The 22,223-nt window shown below is 36.4% G+C and overlaps 2 protein-coding genes across 5 annotated transcripts in view; one reads left to right on the top strand and one right to left on the bottom strand.

Annotated features, from left to right (window-relative positions):
• The window catches only part of LOC117336069 (E3 ubiquitin-protein ligase RFWD3-like), a 39,469-nt gene extending 32,088 nt beyond the window's left edge, over nt 1-7,381 (bottom strand). The window contains exons 1-6 of one of the 2 annotated variants that reach the window (XM_033896432.1): nt 7,299-7,381; nt 6,532-6,869; nt 4,608-4,739; nt 2,941-3,351; nt 2,442-2,527; nt 965-1,067 (exon numbers count right to left, since the gene is read on the bottom strand). In XM_033896432.1, the coding sequence (XP_033752323.1) occupies nt 965-1,067; nt 2,442-2,527; nt 2,941-3,351; nt 4,608-4,739; nt 6,532-6,822 (1,023 nt within the window). In that variant the 5' untranslated portion in view covers nt 6,823-6,869; nt 7,299-7,381. The remainder of the gene's footprint in view (nt 1-964; nt 1,068-2,441; nt 2,528-2,940; nt 3,352-4,607; nt 4,740-6,531; nt 6,870-7,298) is intronic. The other variant, XM_033896433.1, reaches the window with a different exon arrangement.
• Nucleotides 7,382-7,436: 55 nt separating this feature from the next.
• On the top strand, nt 7,437-15,823 carry LOC117336163 (TBC1 domain family member 7-like). Of its 3 annotated transcripts, none has more exons than XM_033896553.1 (7): nt 7,437-7,525; nt 8,097-8,289; nt 8,461-8,645; nt 9,197-9,334; nt 9,695-9,846; nt 11,836-11,965; nt 15,136-15,823. In XM_033896553.1, the coding sequence occupies exons 2-7, from the start codon at nt 8,097-8,099 to the stop codon at nt 15,256-15,258; spliced, it is 921 nt and encodes a 306-aa protein (XP_033752444.1). In that variant the 5' UTR covers nt 7,437-7,525; the 3' UTR covers nt 15,259-15,823. The 3 variants fall into 3 exon arrangements, with proteins under 3 accessions (XP_033752444.1, XP_033752443.1, XP_033752442.1); XM_033896552.1 differs by having other exon boundaries at nt 7,437-7,534; XM_033896551.1 differs by having other exon boundaries at nt 7,444-7,673.
• Nucleotides 15,824-22,223: the final 6,400 nt, after the last annotated feature.

The raw sequence follows: 22,223 nt of genomic DNA, 5'->3' as shown, positions 1-22,223 counted from the left end.
TGTACCCACTGTAATAACCCATCTGTGTACCTGATCCTATGTACCCTCTGTTATAGCCCATCTGTGTACCTGATCCTATGTACCCTCTGTTATAGCCTATCTATGTACCTGATCCTATGTACCTTCTGTTATAGCCCATCTGTGTACCTGATCCTGTGTACCCTCTGTTATAACCCATCTGTGTACCTGATCCTATGTACCCACTGTTATAACCCATCTGTGTACCTGATCCTATGTACCCTCTGTTATAGCCCATCTATGTACCTGATCCTATGTACCCTCTGTTATAGCCCATCTATGTACCTGATCCTGTGTACCCTCTGTTATAGCTCATCTGTGTACCCTGTTATAGCCCATCTATGTACCTGATCCTATGTACCCTCTGTTATAGCCCATCTATGTACCTGATCCTATGTACCCTGTTATAGCCCATCTATGTACCTGATCTTATGTACCCTCTGTTATAGCCCATCTGTGTACCTGATCCTGTGTATCCTCTGTTATAGCCTATCTGTGTACCTGATCCTATGTACCCTCTGTTATAGCCCATCTGTGTACCTGATCAATGTAACCTCTGTAACTAAAGATGCCATATCTCCACCATAGAGAAGTGTAATCAATTGGAAACCATAACAGGCTGTTGCATATCTTTATACAATACCAAAAGTTACATACTTTACTCGATTACCACCCAACAAAGGTTTGAGATTTTAATCTTATCTTTTCAATTTAAAATGAATAAATAATTGATTGCATCCTGATAAATTCTATTGTTTATCTATGTTTTGTGTTTATCTATGTTTTGTGTTTATCTATGTTTTGTGTTTATCTATGTTTTGTATGTAACTTTTGGTCTTAAAACTGTCAATACTAGGACGCTGTAATGTCTGTTACTGTTTCATTTGATGGTGTTAATTAGATATATAGTCTGTACTATAGGTTGATATAATTTAAAAGGTCCTACCTTGATAGCCTTGGCGTACAATAGTCTGATGTCCTGTCTCTTGGCCTTGGCGTTACACTGGGGACACTTTCCGCCCTGACCCCTCAACCATTTGTCTATACAACTGGAGTACAAACACAAACATCTTAACAACATTTTCTACAGAAAAGTACCTAACATTAGGTTTTCAACTTATTGTTTTATCCCTTTTCGTCAAAAATGTGTATACCTGTACATTGTATAACTGTAGCGGAACTGGATTGGGATGAACGCCAGCGACCAGGTAGCTCAATTGGTAGAGCATCCGGCTAGTGTTTGGAGGTCCCAGGTTCGAACCCGGTCTGGCCATGCATTTCCCCTACCATTTTCTGATCTTTAGGCCATTGATAGAATTAATGTATATCTACATATGGAGTTTTGGTTACTACATTTTAATGAAGCTCAATGCTCAACAAAATTAATTATATCAACATTTGTCATTTCAATCATGAGTTTTTTTCTGTAAATTTACAAAGCTAATAATAGATAAATCACCTTCTTCGAGTGTATAGGTATTACTGATATCTTATAAAATAAACTCATCATCTCGGATATAGGTATACTGACAGTAACCCTATCAAAACAATGACTATAATCTGGTACACTCACAGCTACAAATCCAAGGTGAGATGTCAGTAGATAACAAAGTGACAGAGCATTCATTTTAAAAATGATTATGTTTTTTATGTAGCTAGCTATGGGGTCCCTGAAATAGAATTCTCATAGTTGTTTACCAGTAAGAAAATTGTAGAATATTTCAATTTTAGTGTAACTTTAAGATACCATCACAAATTTGTGTTCAAACTTTATCTAATTTTGTCAGAATTAAAATTACGTTTGATTTTGAATATATTTAGGTTGACTATTGTTTTATTTTTACAAAAATGAAGAATTTGGTTTGTTTTTGTTTAACGTCCTTTTAACAGCCAGGGTCATTTAAGGACGTGCCAGGTTTTGGAGGTGGAGGAAAGCCGGAGTACCTGGAGAAAAACCACCGGCCTACGGTCAGCACCTGGCAACTGCCCCACATAGGTTTCGAACTCACAACCCAGAGGTGGAAGGCTAGTGTTAAAGTGTCGGGACACCTTAACCACTCGGCCACCACGGCCCCATACAAAAATGAAGAAACAAGAGCTGTCAGCAAGAGACAACATAGCTCAGAGAGCGAGTTGAAAATGGGAATTAGTTTGTTTAAAACAGGTCAAAGTTTACGGCCAAGGTTAACAGTTCCGCAAATAGAGTACCAATGGAAAGATCACAAAGAACACAAAAATACCTAATCTGTATCCTTATTAGAATTGACACAACACTTTCATTAACACTTTAACCCAACTGTCTACGGATGCTTACAATGACGCCTGGAGTGGTAAAGTTATAGCTCTCCTGGACTTCGTTGCCATCTTGATCACAACAGTGTCAAGTCTCAGTGGCTTGCTACAGCTTGTTTCTGTGTTCTTACCTATGTCCAAACAAGTGACCACATCGGAGAGAGGCCAGTCTGTGGGAACCAGATGTCGTCCACTCCTCAAAACAGATGGGACAAGTCTAAAACAAAGGTCCACTTGTTAGACAGATGATTTTTTTTTATTCCTTTCCTAACCTACCGCATGCAGATAATCTACCTTGGATAAATAGTGTATTGCAAGATTTATTATAGTACTATGTGTCAAGATCATGATAAGAGGAGACAATAATATAAAAATACTTTAAACACATATCTTAAGACACATAATGATTGCATTTCAAGATTTATTACCTCAAGAAATTGAGGTCTGACTCAAGTGTCACTAGCAATCTTTAATTGAAAAAAAAGTATCTCCTTCAATTAATGAATACAAGGGAAACTGGGTCCAAGGGTCCAAGCCTTAAGACCTATGATTATTCTATGAATTTGAAATATTTCCATGTTATCAATGTTTAAGTCTAGTAAGCCTGTCTTTAACTGTTTCTTGGCTTACATTTGCATCATCGTCATCATCATCTGTACAAGCAGTCGGACCCGCTCCGCTTGTGGTCCCTGTCTCACTGGAATCCATTCTCCTTCGTTTGGGTGACCGGAAATCAGCTGGGGAATCATGAGTGGTAGACAAAGCTCTCACAGCAGAGGTTCCAAGGAGTGAAGAGTTGGAAGTGATATTCAAGGGTGCAACATTCGGTGTTGTTGGACCAGAGGGACCAGTCTGTAGTATAATCGGTGTTGTTGAACCAGAGGGACCTGTTTGGGGTACACTTGGTGCTGTTGGACCAGAGGGACCAGTTGGGGGTACACTTGCTGCTGTTGGACCAGAGGAGGGACCTGCCTGTTGTTCATTTTCCTCAAGATCAGCAGGACTACTTGGCAGAAGCGTTTCTGTGTCAGATCTCTCTTCCTGTATATCATATAAACAATATATATATAAACATATAAACAATATATATATGCAAAACAGTCTGAAAAAGTGGATAGAAGCATCATTTGAATTTGTACATAAATGGTTTCAACCTGGTCTGTACAAATTCTAATTAAAAATAAACTGGAATCACCAGCTCATTGCTGTAGATCTGAATTGTTATTTTCTACACTTTTCCCAGATATCTGTAAATTAAAGCAGTATTTTAATGGGAATTGGGAAGAATGTCCATCCATTTATCTTCACATACTATTTGCTGGGAGAAACAGTCTGCTTTGGCTGTAAAACACATCAAAATACATGTCACCGAATTAAAGGGATATTCATGGATCAGCAAAATTTTCTTGCTGTTTCATACCTTTTAAGAACCCTTTGTAAAAATGTTTCAAAATATTTTCAGCATCAAAATACCCTAGCCAATTTAAAATTGCCTAAATATAAAGCGTATTTAATACACGATGATTTTTGAAGCCAGTCTAAATGCTATCTATACAGTTATGCCGCAAACAGATAACAATCTGTATGAAAATTAATATATGCTACATAACTAGGACCGAATCAAGTGTTTTTAATGTAAATACTGAAGTGGGGCGTAAATTAGGGAATCTGAATTGAAGGTTCACTGGATCATAGATTTTATACAGACTACTGGGTATATACATAGAGGATATCTAACAGTGTCTTCAGTAATACCAAATATATTTCATGAGTGGAGCTAATATTTTGATATTTTTCACGAGTGCGCAGCACGAGTGAAAAATATCAAAATATTAGCCACACGAGTGAAATATATTTGGTTATACTGAAGACACTGTTAGATATTCTGTTTATTACATTTTTTATCAACGAAAACCCTACCCCGTATGCTAACTAGGACTACAGCGATAATTTGTAAACAAAAAAAGTAGTTTCCCCTGTCCAGGTGCTGACATATATGTCGGGCTTTCTGATTGGTCAATTATTTTGGTATTTTCTAATCATTAATTTGATTGGTCAAATCAGCAAAAGTGATATTTTTCACTAGTGAAAAATATGATATTCTTCACTAGTGAAAAATATCACTTTTATAGAATGAATAATTTTTGATATTTCACTGGTAAAAATGTAATAAAAGTGTGTATGCAGTTAACTTATAAATTCTACTACGATTGCAATTTCATTACTTCATGTTTATTTCCTGTCAAAACTGTTGTGATGCAATTAAATCTATGCAAACATTTGTAAATCGTTCTCACTTGATATAGAATTTCAATTACTTCATTTTCTGAGTCAGTGTCATCTTCTATAAAGTCTGAGTTTTCTGCACTTCCAGACTGTATCTCCACCACATCACTGTCACGGGAGCTGTTGTCAACATCTACTACAACCTGAGGACACAAAAACATCTTTGTTTAGAAAAAGTTACAGATCGAGGCAATCTGATAAAATATTTAACATATTCCGTGAGGAAATTCTATTAGTGAATAGATTTATTAATAGTTTATAAAAAGCGGGTATGTATACACTGCTAGGCTACAAGTACGTGTATGTCCATATCATATTCAATATCATACTTTAAGAAACATAAATGTACAATTAAAACACAAAATTTAAATGTACACTTCTGAAATATTTCATTATTTTATCATGATTATTTTAGCATATTGGCATGTCTGACTGCTGACAGTTTTTTTTAATATTTTTTTTTTCGTAATATTTTGATATACATGTAGATGTAGCATTTTTGCTTCTTAAATATCATTTATAATAGCATCGATCATTTTACAGGATATTTTTCTACATGTTGACCATGTGAATTTAAATAGGATGTCTGTTACCTTTTATTTTATTATGTATCAATTACCTTGATCTGTGACTGCTGTTGTCCATGTGACACTGTTTGGGTTTATTATAACTGGTAGTTTAAAATTTATTAATTGTCTTCTTAATTCACGACCACTTGACATTACACCACTCTGGGGGTTCTTTACAATGTCCCTATCTTTATTATCTATGGGCATCATTAACTTATTGCTAATTATTTTCGAAATATTTAGTGTATCCTTTAGGCTTATCTATGCCAATTTGCCAGTCTGTCGTGATAGAATCCGACCAGATTATGTAAAAATATCACACGGGTGATGCGATAGCCCGATTGGGTCTAGCACAGCATGAGGTAAATGTGGGGAGTTCAATTTTCAGGTGCCTAGGTGTTGCTATGTTGTACTGTAAGAGAGTGATTTTATACCCTACAGTATATCAGTAAAAGTTAAAATGCATGCTGTTTGTTTTAGCTGTTATGGTAACCCATGTTGATTCTGAATAGACGTCTGAAACTAAGGTCAGTAAGGATCTGTGAAATGTATTTCTTGACAACCCACACTAATTTGAATAAAAAAGGAATATTGTGGTGTGTCGTCTACAATTGGTGACAGCTGCAAGCCTGCAATATATCCTTGACAAAACTAGGATCATGAACCATCATCTTATAAAACTTATGTTTATTTATTTTTCAGTTTCAATTTCTTTGTCCTTTATCAATATATTTAATAATATATGTAACAAGGAGCCGCAAAGCTTGGCATTATCCCCCGTGCTCCGCAGTTGGTATGAAAACCCAAATACATGTATATATCAAGCTCAAAGTAACAGTTATTAAGGAAACAGTAATTTGGTGTTTTGGATTAAGTCTCCATGGTGACAGAAAAAATACCGAAAATGGAAGGTCCGCAATAGCAAAAGGCACAACAAGTCTGATATATTCAGAAAGTTTCAAGCAGCTGCGTTGAACAGTTTTGGAGTTATAGCCCAGAAACAAAAGGAAACAGTAATTTGGTATTTTTTATGAAGTTTCAATGGTGACAGAAAAAATACCGAAAATGGAAGGTCCGCAATACCAAAGGCACAACTAGGGCACTAGTCTGATATATACAGAAATTTTCAAGGAGCTGCGTTGAACGGTTATGGAGTTATAGCCCGGAAAAGAATCTCGGACGGACACACGGACCCAATTTAATATCCCCCGCAAACGCGTTTCGCGGGGGATAATAAAACTTCAAAGTTTTCTGCTTAAAATTCTCAATGAAAACATCCTATTGATACATCCAGTATCCTCCTTAAATTTACATTTCATTGTGAATTTAGCAGATTATACTAGCTATAGTATAAGACGATAGATACCTGATCAACTAATGGCTGTATTACCGCAACATTACTTCCACTCTCATGGGGAACCAGAACATTTCCTTCTGGTATGACCAACGAAGGTAAAGGGGGGTCATCATTTCTAGGTCCTGAAAATCCCTCTCTTTGTCGAAAGAGGCTCTGAAGTGATCGCCCAAACGTTAAGTTGGAGGAGGTCCTCTGTGATGATGCTTCAGTGACGAAATCGTGAATAGCTGACGAAGAAGGCTGGGCAACTCCAGGTGAGGGAGGTAGTACTATTAATTCATCATCACTCTCATCAGACATGTCCCTCTCAGACCTCAAAGCAACTAAAGAAAATCAGGATAATCCACCTAGAAAAAATACTTCTAATTATTTATCATAATAGAAGTTTGAAAAGTTCAAATATTCCGACGATCTTGTCATAATCGTCACGAGGTAGTTTTAAACATCAGAACCATTTGGATGAAAAATTTTAATATGAATTTAACGTTACATTGATATCGCGCTATTTTTATTAGTATCATTATCATAACAAACCCCTGTGATGTAATCGACATTTAAGATAATCTAACACTCCATGTTAGTTCCATTGTTCCATTGGTTACAATAGATCGATCACTAGAAACTTTCTTGTACGCTCATCATCTGCCAGATAATTATTGGAGATTAGGATTAAGAGACGATCAATGCGTTCATGTCAAAATATTGTACTGTCAACTAGAAAATAGGTTGGACGAGTTATGAATCTAGCAATGTGTAATGAAATATGGGTTGCTTACATGTCATCTGCTTGAAAATTGCATAACAAAATCTCTTCTCTCCCTCATTTCTCAAATTTTCCGCCATCCTATTATTGCCGGATATCTCTAATGTTATCATTCGTAGGTATTACAAATCTAGAGAGAGTCCGAACTGATGGGGGGAGATAACTCTAAACGAAGAAAATGTCAGAAGTATCAGTGTTGAAGTGACCTCCTCATGAGAATGAGAGGATGCATTGCCTCTAGTAAACACGGTGGTTTTGTGACTTAATTTTGAATGCGATTGGTTGAAATACATTTGATCTGGAGAATGGTCTTTCTTAAGTTACATTGTTGACAAATGAGCATTTGAGATACTGTACATATCCAAGCTAGGCCTACTGTACAATGCAGGTACTGAAAATGTTGTATGCTTTCTGACTGTAGTTTATGAACTAAACGGATACAGTTAAATGAGGCGGTACTTGATGGTTAATCCACGGGCTATGATCTCGTCTGTCTATTGATATCATAGACATATATTTATTTATGTAACTAAAGAACATGTACAAGATAAAGAAATAATTAACTACTTGGACTGTTGGAACGTTGGTACATTTTATTTGTATTTGGACTTAAAATACAGAGTAAGTTATTATATTGGTATTGTCAAAGAAGAACCAGGAAAAGTTAAGAGTTTATTTAGGAAAATGGTGGACTCTAGATCATTCCATTTGGGAAACTTTGAAATATTGACATTGATTATATTGATTGTTTTTGTGAACTAAGTTTTATACTTTGCTTCTAATTAATTAATGAATTCTCCATTTTTTTCAGATGGCTGGCCATGATGAAAGAAACTTCCGGACTTACTATTATGAAAAGTTTGGCATTGGAGGGGTGGATGAAAAGAAATCCCTGGAGATTCTTCTTAAAGAACAACCACTTAACATTGAGAAGCTGAGACAATTCTCTTTACGATTCCAAGTCCCAGCCATGTATAGGATTCATTTGTGGAAAGCCATTTTAGGTACAGATCTTCAGGCAGCATATATAATCATTGTATTAGAGTTGAAAAAAAGATAATTGTAGGTAGCTGGTATAATTTCTTGTTGGTATCTCTCCAGATATATTATGTCTGGTTATGTATTACTTCTGTTTTGGTTGGGTTTGTTGTAATATATATATTTTTTTTAATCAGGGATTACTCCAGCAAATTCCAAATCTACAGATTTTGTGATGAGTCAGCGTCGTCAGCAGTATGAAGATCTCCACCATGCTCTTGTTATTATGAGGAGAATTGACAGTCACACTCCCCCAGGAGAAGTTTACACAAAGATGTTTCTTCTACAAACAGGCATGCTGTCATTTGAGGATCATGATTTGGTATGTAAGGGAACAAATATACTGTATTGGCATACCCTTATTATGTAGTGTTACGGAGCATGACAACTTGTGCTAACTCAGAGCTCACTGTTGTATTGTCACATGACTTGATGACTTGTGCTTACTCACAGAGCTCACTGTTGTATTGTCATTTAACTTGATGACTGGTGCTTACTCGCAGAGCTCACTGTTGTATTGTCACATAACTTGATGACTTGTGCTTACTCAGAGCTCAATGTTGTATTGTCACTTAACTTGACGACTGGTGCTTACTCACAGAGCTCACTGTTGTATTGTCATATAGCTTAATTGATGACTTGTGCTTTCTGTTAAAAGAAAGAATGAGTTACCCACTCAATAGTTGACCCTTAATGACTCTAATTGTCAATGAACTGTAAAACAATGCAATACCCACTCACTAGTCAGTGATTAATACCTGAATTTTAGTTGATACTATTATTTGATTTCTGTCTTGTTATGATTTATATGAAAATCACAACTTAACAGAATTGTGGACCTCGTATTGTTACAACACTTTTCTTTTTCTCAAGAACAACCCAGAGAATCAAGCTCTTGTTTCCATGGGTACTTCAGTAAGTGGTATAGTAGAGGACGATGTGGATGGGTACTGGATTACTACAAAGTTTTACACACAGTTCAGCAAGTGTAAGGAGTCCCTTCAACAGTTGGTAGGTCATCATTGTAATTTCTGTACTTTTTGCAAATACACTGTATGTTGCTATTATTAAATGCAATACTTTAAAGGACAGCATAAAACCCTTGAATAGTTATTCATTTTGTGGAACATCAATCTGCGTCATTCAGGATTCAGTTAATGTCACTTATGTTTAAATTATCAATATAATTGTTAAACAGAAATTTAAAACATACAAGTATATGTTTTGTACAAATTAAAAAAAAAAATACACACAGATATGATTTTGACTAGGATATTTTCACACAGTCGACTCAGTTGTTATATATAAAGATGGTTAATATTATAATATTCAAATGGTCACATAACGATATGTTTGTTGTTATCTCAACAGCCAGAAAAGACCATTCAGTACCTAAAAAGGGAAGATAATGACCAGCGCCTTGTCAACCACCTCAATAAACATGATGTCTGGAGTTGTCTGCCCCTGGTCGACTGGTATAGGCGATGCTTTTCTAATGTCCTCCCTGATACATCATTTGAAAGGTTCTTATATATACTATATCATTAAATATATAAATGTCCACTTTAAGTCAAGGCTGTGATAATTTTAAATTTTCTTCCACTTATCTGGCCTGGACTTTGTTGCACTGTGGTTCGATTAAGGAGAGGTTTGACTCATTCAGGTCAACAACAAATGGTCTTAGCTTTGATAGATTATTTAGCTCACTATGTATTTTAGCCTACCATCATTACATGGTGGGCTATTTAAATCTCCCTTTGTCCATGGTTCATCCTTCCATCATCTTATCAATCACTATTTTCACTATTTCTCAGAAAGTTCTTCATGGATCTTTGTCTAATTTCACAGGTACATGTATGTTCTCCTTGGTCTCTAGATGTGCATATCAAACTTTTAGTCTGATTGCAGAAAACAAAAATGCTGACAAGCAGCCATTTTGAATTTTGAAAGTTTCTCAGAAAGTTCTTTTGGATCTTTCTTAGATTTCATACATAGGATCCCCTTGCTACCAAATAGTTAAGAGGAAGAAGGGAAAAGTAGAGAAAAGATCAGTCTAACATAGAATCAATTCAATGGTGGGTACCAATATCCCTCTGGATCTCTTGCTGGTGTTGAACTTTGATAGTTGGTTTGACTCTTTGTCGATGGTTTGACTCTACGTTGACACCAGGCCTTAGTATGTACAATGTTGAATCATTCAATGTCTTGTAATGTAATTCAGTATTAGTAAGTTGCATCATTCATATACATGAAAATCTTGGAACCTTTAAACAATTCCAATTCAATTAAATGTAATAATTTAATTTCGTTAGATTTGTACCTTGTTGACATTTTTAGGTCATCTGAGATAAAAGTCTCAAGTGACCTATCCTAATCGCCATTCGTCCATCGTAGTGCATCCTCTGTCATCCATTCATTAACTATTTACATTTTCAAATTCTTCTGAATAACCAAGAGGCCTAGAAACCTAATATTGGCCTTAAGTATGCTTGGGTGAATGGCTATAAAGAGTGTTCAAATGATTTAGGTCAGATATGCTAAAATCTTCAAATAACTTCTCATTAAGCTAAAGGTTCAGAGACCTGATATTGGGCCTGTAGCATGATGGGGTAAGAGCTATCAAGATTGTTCAAATGAACGACCTTGAACTTCATTCAAGGTCAAAGGGGTCAAATATGCTAAGATTATAAAAGGACCTTTTCTCGATAACTAAGAGGCCCAGATGCCTGTTATTGGGCCTTTAGCATGCTGGTGTGAAGGGCTACAGATATTGTTCAAATGAATGACCTACTAGCCACTAGGCTCAAATATGCTAAAATCTTTTAAAGTCTTCTTCTCCAAAACCAACTCACTTGGAAAATCTGATATTTGGTCTGTAGCATGCTGGGGTGAACAACATAGACCTCAAATTCAAGGTCACAGGAATCAAATCTGCCAAAATATATCAAAATTTAGGTGACAGTTAAGGCCCATGGGCCTCTTATTTCTGGCTAGGCGATTGGGTGCCGTAGATCGTGAGTTCGAGGCCCGGTCAGGGCACGAGACAAAAAGTTGTCTTCCTTCGTCATTTGTGTTTCTAAGCTATATATCTATTTATTAGCACAATGTATCATATGCATTTTGTGTTGGTGATGCGAAGATATAGATTTGAATTTCCTGTCGTAGTTGTACAGAGAGAAATAAAAATTAATACACTATTATATATATTCAGGAGATCAGTTTGAAGAAACTTCATCCTGTTTTCTATTTCTTGCTAAACCTTCTTGTTTTGACAGATGTACTCCATATATTATGCTATTTTTACATAAATCATCAGAAAAACTTCTTTTATATTCATTATTTCAAAATTCAATTTAGGTTTACCAGGAGTTTGATAAATTGAAGCTTGAAATTTTGAATGCATGCAATATATCTCATTAATATAGATTTTAAAAAAGTTTGGAAGTATATTAATGTATCTTATGTGTTTCTAATTAATTCAAAATAATACAAAGTGTTGTTGTTGTTGACAGAGTCTGGGATAAGGTTATTGGAGGCTCTTGTAGTATACTTATCTATGTGGCAGTGTCTATATTCCTGACCTTCAAACGCCCGCTCTTGAGCATGAACAGTCGAGATGACATGGTGAACTACCTTCTTAAAGTAAGTACAGATATGTGTTTTTCCCCAGTTTTTCTCTTTTTGATAATTAAGAAAATAACTTACAGCCTATAAATGTTCTTTTTTGCATGTTTTCTGTTTATGAAACCATTATAATGTGAAATATCAAAGATAGTCCATGCACATTTGCTAAAATGAAATGAGACTTTTGGCAAAGACAAGAAAGGTTTGTGTGGATTGTTTTCATTACTGAATAATAGGTATGGAGAGTTAGAACATTTTTGAGTGAGGACATGATTTGTAAGGTGGTGGAATCCATGGCCATAAATCCTCCTCCCCCCCCCCCCCCCCCCAAAAAAAAAGAGGTGCTTACAGTGCCAACTAGCTTTTGTATCATCAGACCCCAACATCAAACATATTTTACATTAATGGATATATAATTGTTGTGGATGTAAATATTGTTAACAAATGGTGTCATGATTATTAGTCTGCAATGGGAACCTGGGAGGAGGAATTCCAGCTTTGCCTTGTGGCTGTCTTACTTTACTTTATTTTGTCCAGGCTCTATCTTCTAATCTACACTACTTATCAATAGAACTTCATATTTGGGGCATTGTAGGTAAAGTCATATTTCAAAAGTATGTCACTGCACTTCTTCTCACTGAAACTTATTACTCGAGACATGGGTTCATCTTACTTGAGATATGGGTTCATTTTACTTGAGACATGGGTTCATTTTACTTGAGGTATGGGTTCATCTTACTTGGGGCATGGGTTCATCTTGCTTGGGACATGGGTTCATCTTGCTTGAGGCATGGGTTCATCTAACTTGGAGCATGGGTTCATATAACTTGGAGCATGGGTTCATCCTACTTGAAGCATGGGTTCATCTTACTTGAGGCATGGATTCGTCTTACTTGAGGCATGGGTTCATCTTGCTTGGGACATGGGTTCATCTTGCTTGGGACATGGGTTAATCTTACTTGAGGTATGGGTTCATCTTACTTGGGGCTTGGGTTCATCTTACTTGAGGTATGGGTTCATCTTACTTGAGACATGGGTTCATCTTACTTGAGGCATGGGTTCATCTTACTTGGGGTATGGGTTCATCTTACTTGAGGCATGGGTTCATCTTACTTGAGACATGGGTTCATCTTACTTGGAGTATGGGTTCATCTTACTTTGGGTATGGGTTCATCTTACTTGGGGTATAGGTTCATCTTACTTGGGGTATGGGTTCATCTTACTTGGGGCATGGGTTCATTTTACTTGAGGTATGGGTTCATCTTACTTGGGGTATGGGTTCATCTTACTTGGGGTATGGGTTCATCTTACTTGAAGCATGGGTTCATCTTACTTGGGGCATGGGTTCATCTTGCTTGGGGCATGGGTTCATCTTACTTGGGGTATGTGTTCATCTTACTTGGGGTATGGGTTCATCTTACTTGGGACATGGGTTCATCTTACTTGAGGCATGGGTTCATCTTACTTGGGGTATGGGTTCATCTTAATTGAGGCATGGGTTCACCCTTACTTGAGGTATGGGTTCATCTTGCTTGGGGCATGGGTTCGTCTTACTTGAGACATGGGTTCATCTTGCTTGGGGCATGAGTTCGTCTTACTTGAGGTATGGGTTCATCTTACTTGGGGTATGGGTTCATCTTACTTGGGGCATGGGTTCATCTTACTTGGGGTATGGGTTTGTCTTACTTGAGGTATGGGTTCATCTTACTCGAGGCATGGGTTCATCTTACTTGTCACATGGGTTCATCTTACTTGGAATATCGGTTCATCTTACTACGGACATGGGTTCATCTTGCTTGGGACATGGGTTTATCTTACTTGGAATATAGGGTTATCTTACTTGGGGCATGGGTTCATCTTACTTGGGATATGGGTTGATCTTACTATATTTACATTTACACTGCAGCCCCACTATATAACTTTACCAAGCTCACTTGGAAGTTATGAGTCCATAACTTCCAAATCTTTATTATAACGTCATTATTATAGTGACGTCATAATTGTCACGTCGGCGATAACGAAATATGGCTGTTGAAAAGGCTGTTCCGTCTTTGACTATAATAAGTTGTTCATTCATTATCAGAGTAAAATTCCTTGATACAGTCTTTCAAATTCGTTGTCAAATGTAAATATAAGCATTGAACTGCTTTCATTTGGAAGTTATGGGCTGATGAATGCCAACTGAACAAAGGCAATTAAATTTGCTTTTGTCCAGTTGGCATTCATCAGCCCATAACTTCCAAATGAAAGCAGTTCAATGCTTAATTGGGTATAGGGTTATCTTACTTGGGGCATGGGTTCAACCTACTTTGGATATGGGTTCATATTACTTGGGTCATGGGTTCATCTTACTTGGGTTATGGGTTCATCTTACTTGGGATATAGGTTCATCTAACTTGGGTTATGGGTTCATCTTACTTGGGATATAGGTTCATCTTACTTGGGTTATGGGTTCATCTTACTTGGGATATGGGTTCATCTTACTTGGGATATGGGTTCATATTACTTGGTGCATGGGTTCATCTTACTTGGGATATGGGTTCATCTTTTACTTGGGTCATGGGTTCATCTAACTTGGGTTATGGGTTCATCTTACTTGGGATATAGGTTCATCTAACTTGGGTTATGGGTTCATCTTACTTGGGATATAGGTTCATCTTACTTGGGTTATGGGTTCATCTTACTTGGGATATGGGTTCATCTTACTTGGGATATGGGTTCATATTACTTGGTGCATGGGTTCATCTTACTTGGGATATGGGTTCATCTTTTACTTGGGTCATGGGTTCATCTTACTTGGTGCATGGGTTCATCTTACTTGGGATATGGGTTCATCTTTTACTTGGGTCATGGGTTCATCTTTTACTTGGGTCATGGGTTCATCTTTTACTTGGGTCATGGGTTCATCTTACTTGGGGTATGGGTTTACTGGCATCAAACTTCTAACATCACCTACTAAAATTAAGGATATTTCTGAATTTATTTACATTTAAACCACCAAATGAAAGTGTGAAAATTTAAGTTCCTACACAAATTTATCATCTTTGAATTATTTGCATCCAATTCACCTTCCAGTGGGGAATGGTAATTTGCCAAATTGTCTTGTGTTTGTAGATTTTAGACCGATGGGATGGTGGTTAAACCTGATTTTTTAGGACATGGTTATACAAGAGTCATTATTGTTTCAGATCCCAGAGGATAGTGGGGATGTCCTTGTAATACAAGCTATAGAACTTTGGCAGAAACATGGCGGACATATGATACAAACCAAGTCAGACTCTCCAATCTTTGTGGACAGATCACCATCCTGACACAACCTGTCAGTTCCTCGGAGTCAGTTTTGGAATTCAGGAACAAAACCTCATGGTTCCTGGGAAAATTCACTGGTGCATGATTATTGGACACTCTTAGGACACCGACAAATGAGCTTGACATTTGTAAACAGACCCGGATTGTCATTGTCACTGTACAGAACATCTAAGGCTGCACTTTAAAATCAAGCCAGTATTTCATATGAAACTAAGTAAATGTACTTGACAAATGCAGTTTTAAGGTTACTTCCTTTGAAATGCAAATGTAAAGTTTTGTTACAGTATTTAAACCACCTTGATGACGGAGTAATGTTAATGAGGCAAAGAGCCATGCTAATATTTATTAAAGTGAAAGTAGTGTTTATATGAAAGTAATTAGAGTCCAACTTCTGAAAATCATGAAACTCATTCAGAAATTTACCATTTGATGGTGTGAAGTGAAATAATGTTGGGAGTGATCTGGCTGCTGGTGTCTTTAAAAATATTGCACTTTATTATTGAATGTTACAGATACTAATTGTGCATTTACACGATTTTGTTTGGAATAAAGTATTTAAATTTCTCATTTGTGAAGATTACTACATTCAAGTCATTTCAAGACTTCAATCAAGAAAAATTTACAAGACAACAGTCAAGCTACCAACTGTTTGTATGACCACAGTCAATTTACCACCTGTTTGTATGACCAGTCAAGTTACCAACTGTTTGTATGACTATAATCAAGTTACCAACTGTTTGTATGACCATTGTCAAGTTACCAACTATTTGTATGACCATTGTCAAGTTACCGCCTGTTTGTATGACTATAATCAAGTTACCAACTGTTTGTATGACCATTGTCAATTTACCAACTGTTTGTATGACCATAGTCAAGTTATCAACTGTTTGTATGACCATTGACAAGTTACCAACTGTTTGTACGACCATTGTCAAGTTACCAACTGTTTGTATGACCAGTCAATTTACCAACTGTTTGTATGACTATAATCAAGTTACCAACTGTTTGTATGACCACAGTCAATTTACCACTTGTTTGTATGACTATAATCAAGTTACCAACTGTTTGTATGACCACAGTCAAGTTACCAACTGTTTGTATGACTATAATCAAGTTATCAACTGTTTGTATGACCATTGACAAGTTACCAACTGTTTGTACGACCATTGTCAAGTTACCAACTGTTTGTATGACCAGTCAATTTACCAACTGTTTGTATGACTATAATCAAGTTACCAACTGTTTGTATGACCACAGTCAATTTACCACTTGTTTGTATGACTATAATCAGGTTATCAACTGTTTGTATGACCACAGTCAAGTTACCAACTGTTTGTATGACTATAATCAAGTTACCAACTATTTGTATGACAACAGTCAAGTTACCAACTGTTTGTATGACTATAATCAAGTTACCACCTGTTTGTATGACAACAGTCAAGTTACCAACTGTTTGTATGACTATAATCAAGTTACCAACTGTTTGTATGACTATAATCAAGTTACCAACTGTTTGTATGACAAGTCATGTTACCAACTGTTTATATGACTACAATCAAGTTACCAACTGTTTGTATGACAACAGTCATGTTACCAACTGTTTCTATGACTATAATCAAGTTACCAACTGTTTGTATGAGCAGTTAACTGTTTGTATGACCACAGTCAAGTTACCAACTGTTTGTATGACCACAGTCAAGTTACCAACTGTTTATATGACCATTGTCAAGTTACCAACTGTTTGTATGACCACAGTCAAGTTACCAACTGTTTGTATGACCACAGTCAAGTTACCAACTGTTTGTATGACCAGTCAAGTTACCAACTGTTTGTATGACCACAGTCAAGTTACCAACTGTTTGTATGACCATTGTCAAGTTACCAACTGTTTGTATGACCACAGTCAAGCTACCAACTGTTTGTATGACCATTGTCAAGTTACCAACTGTTTGTATGACCACAGTCAAGCTACCAACTGTTTGTATGACCATTGTCAAGTTACCAACTGTTTGTATGACCACAGTCAAGTTACCAACTGTTTATATGACCATTGTCAAGTTACCAACTGTTTGTATGACCACAGTCAAGTTACCAACTGTTTGTATGACCACAGTCAAGTTACCAACTGTTTGTATGACCACAGTCAAGTTACCAACTGTTTGTATGACCACAGTCAAGTTACCAACTGTTTGTATGACCAGTCAAGTTACCACCTGTTTGTATGACAAGTCATGTTACCAACTGTTTGTATGACTATAATCAAGCTACCAACTATTTGTATGACCACAGTCAAGTTACCACCTGTTTGTATGACCACAGTCAAGTTACTAACTGTTTGTATGACCAGTCAAGTTACCAACTGTTTGTATGACCACAGTCCAGTTTCCAACTGTTTGTATGACCATTGTCAAGTTACCAACTGTTTGTATGACTATAATCACGTTATCAACTGTTTGTATGACCAGTCAAGTTACCAACTGTTTGTACGACTACAATCAAGTTACCAACTGTTTGTATGACCAGTCAAGTTACTAACTGTTTGTACGACCACAATCAAGTTACCAACTGTTTGTATGACCACAGTCAAGTTACCAACTGTTTGTACGACCACAATCAAGTTACCAACTGTTTGTATGACCACAATCAAGTTACCAACTGTTTGTATGACCACAATCAAGTTACCAACTGTTTGTATGACCACAGTCAAGTTACCAACTGTTTGTACGACCACAATCAAGTTACCAACTGTTTGTACGACCACAATCAAGTTACCAACTGTTTGTACGACCACAATCAAGTTACCAACTGTTTGTATGACCACAGTCAAGTTACCAACTGTTTGTATGACCATTGACAAGTTACCAACTGTTTGTATGACCAGTCAAGTTACCAACTGTTTGTATGACTATAATCAAGTTACCAACTGTTTGTATGACCACAATCAAGTTACCAACTGTTTGTATGACCACAGTCAAGTTACCAACTGTTTGTATGACTATAATCAAGTTACCAACTGTTTGTATGACTACAATCAAGTTACCAACTGTTTGTATGACCAGTCAAGTTACTAACTGTTTGTACGACCACAATCAAGTTACCAACTGTATGTATGACAACAGTCAAGTTACCAACTGTTTGTATGACCAGTCAAGTTACCAACTGTTTGTATGACTATAATCAAGTTACCAACTGTTTGTATGACCACAGTCAAGTTACCAACTGTTTGTATGACCACAGTCAAGTTACCAACTGTTTGTATGACCATTGACAAGTTACCAACTGTTTGTATGACCAGTCAAGTTACCAACTGTTTGTATGACTACAATCAAGTTACCAACTGTTTGTATGACCAGTCAAGTTACTAACTGTTTGTACGACCACAATCAAGTTACCAACTGTATGTATGACAACAGTCAAGTTACCAACTGTTTGTATGACCAGTCAAGTTACCAACTGTTTGTATGACTACAATCAAGTTACCAACTGTTTGTATGACCAGTCAAGTTACCAACTGTTTGTATGACTACAATCAAGTTACCAACTGTATGTATGACCAGTCAAGCTACCAACTATTTGTATGACCACAGTCAAGTTACCAACTGTATGTATGACAACAGTCAAGTTACTAACTGTTTGTACGACCACAATCAAGTTACTAACTGTTTGTATGACCACAGTCAAGTTACCAACTGTTTGTATGACCACAGTCAAGTTACCAACTGTTTGTATGACCACAGTCAAGTTACCAACTGTTTGTATGACCACAGTCAAGTTACCAACTGTTTGTAGGACCACAATCAAGTTACCAACTATTTGTATGACCACAATCAAGTTACCAACTGTTTGTATGATCACAGTCAAGTTATCAACTGTTTGTATGACCACAATCAAGTTACCAACTGTTTGTATGATCACAGTCAAGTTACCAACTGTTTGTATGACCATTGTCAAGTTACCAACTGTTTGTATGACCACAGTCAAGTTACTAACTGTTTGTATGACCAGTCGTCGACTTTCCAACTGTTTGTATGACCACAGTCAAGTTACCAACTGTTTGTATGATCACAGTCAAGTTACCAACTGTTTGTATAACCACAGTCAAGTTACCAACTGTTTGTATGACCACAGTCAAGTTACCAACTGTTTGTATGACCAGTCGTCGACTTTCCAACTGTTTGTATGACCACAGTCAAGTTACCAACTGTTTGTATGACCACAGTCAAGTTACCAACTGTTTGTATGACCATTGTCAAGTTACCAACTGTTTGTATGACCAGTCGTCGACTTTCCAACTATTTGTATGACCAGTCAAGTTACCAACTGTTTGTATGACCACAATCAAGTTACCAACTGTTTGTATGACCACAATCAAGTTACCAACTGTTTCAAAGATAAAACAAAAGTGTTCACTATTTCCATGACTACAATCAAATCAATTTTTTTACCATGATTACTATGAAGGAACTATGGCAACTAAAGTTTCAATGACTACATTGAAGTTACAAACGTTCAACGACAGCATAAAGTATCCACTAATTCCGTGACTACAATCAAGTTAATCAACTGTTTGACTACATTAAAGTTATTATGTTTGCATAACCAGTCAAGTTACCAACTGTTTCTCCGACAACACAAAATTTTCCGTTTCAGTGACTACAGTCAATCAAGCTATTATCTGTTTTTATGACAACATAGAATTGTCCACCATTTCCACGAACAACATAAAATTTTCCTCTCTTTCTATGACTACACTCAAGTTACCAACGGATTATATTCTAATAATCTGACTACAATCAAGTTATCAACTGTTCTGCAACAACTTTAAATTTTCCTCTCTTTCCATGAGTATTGACTACTCAAGTTACCAACGGATTATATTATAATAATCAAGTTTCCAGCTTTTTCAATGACAGCATCAAAGTATCCCGTTTCCATGACTACAATCATTTTTCTATGACTACAATGAAGTTGCCAGCTGTTTCCATGATTGCAATCAAGTTACCAACTGTTTCTGTGAAAACAAAGGTGTCCAGAGGCGGCAGACCAGATATCCAAAATAACGTGAATGTCCTCACACAAAAAATGCATTATTCAACTAGAAATGTATAACAAATATTTGAATTACACTGCATTGTGTAAGCATATCTCATAAGGCTATTCCAGTAAAATATGTATCCTCTGGGAGGATTCAAAAGAAAAAATATATACATGTAGTTCAACTGCATCATATATGAACCGAAAGAAACTACAAAATGAACTGTGAAAGGAAATATAACGAAAACGAAAGTGAGAGATTGTGACGTCACAACTCGTAGGTGATTGTAATATGGCAGGCGTAAACGCCTTGATAAAAATAATTCTATACTTGGTTGGGTGCTTCAGAATGCGGCTTGTAGATATGATTTATCGTTGGAATATAATCACTTCTATGGACTGTCCATTTGACAAACTCCGAGTCCTTCAATTGGGTAGATATTTTACTGGAATAGCCCTAATCAAAACAAGAAATTAGATAGCTGAAGACTGGTTTATTCTGCAGATGTTTACAGTAAATGTTTTGGTCGTAAATTTTGTGTCTACTCACACCATATTAATATTTTAGCATCTTTAACAGTATTTGCTGCCTGCTGACACACTCGTATCAAATTTTTTAATTGCTTTGCTGCCAGTAAATTTTGTCCGGACTAACAATTTTTTCCCAAAAGTCAGAAGAGGCTGGAGTCGGATGATGTTGTGATAGTGAAAACCAGCTTACATCTTCAGCTTTGTCCTCCTCCAGTGACGCCTCTTAGCATTGTACCTAAAACAAACAAAAGATATTATAATTTTCTAATTGAATGTATAATCCCCTCACACTAATCACTTCAATTATTTTTAATGGCAAAAGTATCCACCATATCCGACTTCAATAGAATATTGTGCAAGCACACTGCATGATTGAATGCATTTTCACTATTGCAATACTATTGCAATACTATTGGGAAAAACACTCTTGCAATCAACTAGTGTGGCATTTTATTAAGATATCATTGCTATACTTTTGGGTCTCAACTTACTTGATCTTACATGACAATTAACAGTTGGTTGATTAAGATATGGTGAGGTTTTATTGCCAATGTTATGTAACAAAAATTGTTTTGAGAATCTAAATTTGTATCTTCAATCTATGGACATGTGCAGAATCGGGATGGAAAATAAAACCACTTTAATTAGGAAAATTATTGGCCCCAAAAACCCAGATATGCCATGCACATGCCACTGCCTTACTTGATATGCATGTAAATATGTGCATGAAGCTCTCGAGGAAAACTTTGGTATGTGTGCTATACTATCTTTACCTGTATTTAGAAGTAAAGGTATACCTGTGTTCTGATAATAAGTTAAATTTGAATGCAATTTGTATAGATGGAATGCATTAATGTCACTTGTGGAAGTTTTATCATTAAGCTTGTATTTGTTTATCAATTCTCTGGCCCTACGTCATGTCTGGTGTAGGGCTACAGTGCACTACTATATGGAACTGGAATTCTCCGACGTTTGGTGTCACCGAGATTTTGTTGCCATGCAAATTTGTGTTATAAAAGCTTTGAAAAAAGAATCACCTGATTGTGTTGCCAGTCTTCATTCTGACCCACTGTGGCACTGGCCTGTTCTGCTTCTGTTTTTTTGCCAGACGCATCTTGATTCTGAAAGATTTGTGGGCGCCCTGAAGAAAAGATAAATTGTATGCTTACAAAACATTGGCATTAAAAGTTTTCACTGTCCCAAAACATTTCTTTGATGACCGATGTTAGCTTCTCTCTACACTATTCAATAGAATTTCAAATACTAAAATATTAGATTTATGAGGAAGTGGTATAAGACAAGAAATTGCTTTTACATCAAGATAATATACTTTGAATGTCATACGTGACTGCTGCTATTGAATAACTAACTTTCACTTGTAGCTCGAATTGGCCTTAGTGGG

Source organism: Pecten maximus, chromosome 10 (genome assembly GCF_902652985.1).
Source record: "Pecten maximus chromosome 10, xPecMax1.1, whole genome shotgun sequence".
Taxonomy (NCBI): Eukaryota; Metazoa; Mollusca; class Bivalvia; order Pectinida; family Pectinidae; genus Pecten; species Pecten maximus.
This window is presented reverse-complemented; position numbering and strand designations above follow the sequence as displayed.